The 4997-nt window shown below is 36.2% G+C and overlaps 1 protein-coding gene across 1 annotated transcript; it reads right to left on the reverse strand.

The window, feature by feature from the left end:
• Window positions 1–1817: 1817 nt before the first annotated feature.
• Window positions 1818–4137, reverse strand: LOC129317063 (exocyst complex component EXO70I-like). The gene is made up of 2 exons (XM_054961397.1): window positions 3379–4137; window positions 1818–3295 (listed from the first exon to the last, which is right to left on the reverse strand). Exons 1-2 carry the CDS (start codon window positions 4135–4137, stop codon window positions 1973–1975), a joined length of 2082 nt encoding a protein of 693 aa, XP_054817372.1. The 3' UTR covers window positions 1818–1972.
• Window positions 4138–4997: the final 860 nt, after the last annotated feature.

The raw sequence follows: 4997 nt of genomic DNA on the forward strand, positions 1-4997 counted from the left end.
TAGCCCGCAGGCTAAACGAGTTGGCCCGCTGGCTAGCATATTTTTTAAAAAATAATTTTTTTATTTTTTAATTACATTATATCTTTTTATAAATATACAATAATGATAATATTTCCTAAATATATAATTTATGACTCTCAAATATGTTTTTTACATTTAAAATATAGTGTAAATCCTTTTTACAATTTGCAAATAAAATTTTTGTTGTAGTTTGTGAAGATAATTTATTAGTTTTTATAGAAATATTTTGAATATATATTATTTATTAATCTCAAAAAATCTATTGATTGAAATTATAAATATGAATTCACTGAGAAAAATAATATGGGTTTATATTTAAATTTTCTTTCTCAGTGACAAAGATAGCATACCTAAGCAAGAAGATGATTGATAGTAAAAATCTAGCAAAATGAATTTGCTTGGTTGAATTCTATATTTATTTTATTTATTTACAAGTTTTTTAATTGCTAATTTTTTTTAACATATGAAATAAATAAATATATTTATATTATATAAATTTTAAATTATTAAAAAAATTAATAATTTTTTGCGGGCCAGCCCACGGATTGGCTAGCCCGCTAGAAAATGGGTTGAGTTGGATTTTCCAACCCGTTTTATCTGGCGGGCTGGCCTAGCCCAACTCACAAAAATGTCAGCCCGTGCGGGCTAGCTCGCAGATTGGCTCGTAACTTTTTTGTCCAGTATTAGACATGCTAGCATTTTGCATATATTCGTGCTTCAAAGGTTGTGATGCAATCCAATTTTTGTTCCATCAAAGTCAAAACTTGAAAGTTAGTGAAGTGTGAAGTCATATTTATTTATCCAATTATCAACATCATGAGCATGTACTATAACTAAAAATACTTGCAAAGGCCCTTTTTCCTTTATAGGTGCTAAAACACAAAAAGAAAGGGAAACGAAACAACTAAACAAGCTACTGTTGATTGGGAGAATGAAACATAAATGTTTGCATGTTGGATGTTTATGAACCCCATTGCCCACTCTTCTTGTTTGGCTTAAAAAATTGAAAAAAAATTTTCCCTCTCCTTTCCACCAATCCTTCCCTCCAAATTGGGGGATTAGGAGGAGTGGTAAAATTTATCACGCCCTGGCTAATATGCCTTTTGTGATAAATTTAAAAGATACAAATACACTTCTCCAACATCCCAATACTAATAACTTCTCCAGCATCCCAATACTAATAAAATGAGAATAAAGTTGTTCGTATATAATGATTTTTACTCCCATCCCTTCCTAAATCAAATAAGGTAACATTAAACTCCTCTTCTCTCCTTTCCTCGAACCAAACACATCCTTAATATCGATGTCTATTTGTAAGTTGTTTATTTGATACATTATAATGGCCAACTTGTAGGATATTGGCCTCTGGAGGAAGAGTGCTAAAAGTACTTCATGAAAAGAACCAACCTGACGTTATTGAATTCTCACCGGACATTCCTGTCCCCATCATCGAGGGGGCCTGATTTTGGAGATCAGAATTGAGCAACTTGACAATGTTGATGCTATCATGTCCTCAAGCCATAAGCCACACTAACTAAAATGAAACAAGAAATTGTGCAGCAAGACATGGTCCCCCAAAAATTAAGCCAGTAAAAACATGTTTTGCTAATCCGTTTCTACATTTATTCTTATGTTTCTACAAGACCAACCAAATAGTCTAATTGTTCGTTAAAACAGAGATACTTTGATTAGGGCAAGGAAAACATGAGAATCCCAGATACTAAATAAATCATTAATGTTTCGCCAGATAAGAGAGTTCCATGGAGAATCAAACTAAAAGACAAGGAAATCAAGATCTGGCAAGAAAGTGGAAATAAAAGCAACCCCCGTGTGAAGACAGTTGATGGTGTGCCATTTGGGGGCCAATTGAACAGATACATTAAAATTTTATGCATTGATTGAGCTACATATTTTAATTCCATTTGGTATTTCAATTACTAAAGAGAAATACTCAGACATCGCTACTCTTCGATCTAGATTGCTGAAAATCTTTTATCTCTCCCTCCAGAGACGTAGCAGAACGACCGGCCATTTGATCTGTGAAAGTCCGTCGCTTCAACTTCACTTCACCGCCATTAAAAGCTCGACCAACCAAAGCTTGCAACCTCTCAGGACTCGGATACGATTTCCTTTGCAATAATCCTGAGCATGAATCCAGGAACTCTGTGTATGCTTCTACCACAAGCTTCAAGCTTGCTTCTTTTATCTGTTCCCTCAAATCTTCGTCTGGTATGTTGTAACACTCTTTGTGCTTTTGACAAGTATCATTCACACACTTTAAGAAGGTTTCAATTTTTTCGGTCACTATACCTACAATGATGTTCTTCCCTATTGTATCCACTTCCTCCATATCCAAGATCCTTACTAGAACTCCCCAAGCTTGCATCTGATACAAGTAGGCCGATTCCTCTGCAACTGCTTTGTACTTCCTTTTCAAATATTGATCACCCAATAGCTCACCAAGCTCTGAGTTCCTCGCCCTCATATATATGTACCAGTACGTATTCATTGTGAATATATAGATTAAAGTTTTGTCTCTGCAACGAGAGCGTTTAGACTCCATGTTTCTTTGAAGGGCATCCATGATGTTAAAAACGGCTTCCTTTAGTAAATTCTCGCCTGCATCAGGTTTTGACAAGATCCCAGCTTTCCAAACCTGCTCTGTTTCTAGAACATTTCCCATAGATTCTCTGTAATTCTTCGTTGCGAGGTATTTCAGGTAATTAATGGCATACCGTACTAGTTTCGGAACAGAGCCATTTCGTGGAGGTGGAATGCCATCTGCATTCCCTTCTATTTGCAGCCCAAATTCCCAAAATACTTTGCTTGACGCATCGATTATAAGCTTCTCGAGCTCTCTGAACCTTGTGCAGAAATCCATTCCAGCTTCGCCGTCGAAAATATCCGAGAATTCGGGTTTGAGTTTATCTAAAGTCTCAAACATATCCAACAGCTTGAACAACTTTTGTGGCTCTTTGCTGCTTCTGGCTACACTTTCTCCGAAGCGAAAGAACACGGCCATTATTTTGTCAGCTATTTTGGCGAAGCATTCGGGCCATACTAGTCCAGCCATGATTTTACCCAAAACTCTGCAGCAAAGCTTCTTTTCAGAGAGTAGTACTTTCTTAATAGCAACTTCAAAGTGCTGTATCCAAAGGGTTATTGCCATTTCTAAGCTCTCCCATTCCATTTCATCTATTCCTTCTGGAGTATATGTTCTCAAGTAATCTGGGTTCAACCTCATTAATGCCTTGGCAGCCCTTCTATATCTCACCTGTCAAATCGTCCATAGAAATTGGCAAATAGTGAGTGAAGCATTATCAGTTATAACATATGAATAATTATTATAAAGGTTACCTTAACGTAGATGTCAATGCATATATCCAAGCAATCATTGGCAGCTAAAGTATCTGAAATTCGTCTCAGCACTTCAATTTCCAGCTCTGAGCCTAAGTCAGAGTCAACGACGGTGTCATATTCCCCGACGTTATGATGCTTTATTTGCAGCAATATGCTCTCCAATTCATCTTGCATATGAAGTAACGCCTGGTCCAGCAAACCTTCAAACCTCATGGCATCAACCTCTGTTTCATAGAGCGCCTTGAGAGTGATTAGAGTCTCCCTTAACCTCTGTGTCATGTATTGATCTGCCGCCTTTGTTCGGCTTATAAATTCAACCACCTCTTGAAGCTTCTGAATGACTAGTTCACCATCTTGACTTATGGAACTGATAGCCTCATTAAGCTGATCAACACAATCCGTGTAATCGAGAAGATTCTGGAGACGTTTTTGCGGTGTCTTCTCTGACAGGATGGATGAGAGATCAAGAAGCTTCTGTTGGAGGGACTCGTAGAACTTGAAGCTGTCAAGGAGTCCAACTGCAGGAGAAATAGCTCTGTTGATTCTTGTATCAAGGGCTTTGGTGGACATGGCCAAAGTCTGTAAAGGGGCCACGCTTTTGGATACTGTGGATAGAGTTGCTTCTGTAACATTGAACCTTGTGCCCATCTTTGCAAGACTATCTTCCAGTTTCTTGGAAGCTTGAAGGAGATCTTTCAAATTGGAGCATGCTGACTCAAGATTGATAACTGCAGATTCTTTTCCAGTGGGAGCCATTGTTTTTGAGAAATTCAAACCCCGTCCGTGTTGTTAAGAAATATATGTGAGGGAGTGACAAGAAGACAGATTTAAAGGAACCACTTGACATGGCTCGATGTAAACAGAGATACAAATGGCATTTGGTTGCGGGAAAACAAACAAAACGACAAGTAGGGAACCTTGGAATTGGATATAATAATGCAAAGCCGGAGGGAAGGAATTGGTCAATAACATTGTTTTTTCTCATATGTGAGATGAGAGTTGCATCTCGAGGCAGAAGAGTCTGGTTCGGTTGGGGTAGAGCCGTAGAGAGAGAATAATATAGAGAGAAAAAGGGGGTTGAATAAACTCATGATTGGATTTCCACATGGATTCTCAGAAACTAAAATCCCAAGCTTATACATATATACATACATACATATATAGGATTTAGATTGTTAAAAGTATTACTATTAAACATGTTTGAGAGTAATTTATTTTATCAAAATAATTTAAATCATTTTGTTAGACACACTCTAAATTTTATATTTTCTTAATTTATATTCTATTTTCTATATGTGAGAGATTTCTTTCTTTAACTCTAATATAATATAAAATGCTCCTTACTTATAATGTCCCTCCCAAAAATGAGATTTGATTTTTTTGAGTATGATATGACAAAATCATTAATAACTGTTTGATTAAATCAAACTGCTTTTATTATGTTACATGAGACACTCATTAAGCAAGTGTATTTAAATCACTCGCCAGATTAAAAATATATATATATATGCATGTATGTTATTAATTTTTATTATTATTATTTACATTTACTTAGGGTGAGTTTTATCAGTGTAACACGCAGTTAGGCTCAGTGAGTTAGATATGGTTCGTGCATC

The sequence above is a fragment of the Prosopis cineraria genome, unplaced genomic scaffold, assembly GCF_029017545.1.
Source record: "Prosopis cineraria cultivar Desert tree isolate PC_DT_omini unplaced genomic scaffold, ASM2901754v1 PC8, whole genome shotgun sequence".
Lineage (NCBI taxonomy): Eukaryota > Viridiplantae > Streptophyta > Magnoliopsida > Fabales > Fabaceae > Prosopis > Prosopis cineraria.

What these genes read in the sequence shown, in the direction of transcription:
- LOC129317063 (XM_054961397.1), bottom strand. Translation starts at nt 4,137, where the DNA reads ATGGCTCCCACTGGAAAAGAATCTGCAGTTATCAATCTTGAGTCAGCA. An exon ending in GCATTGACATCTACGTTAAG is followed by an intron (nt 3,296 to 3,378) that starts GTAACCTTTATA and finishes ACGATTTGACAG; the next exon opens with GTGAGATATAGAAGGGCTGC.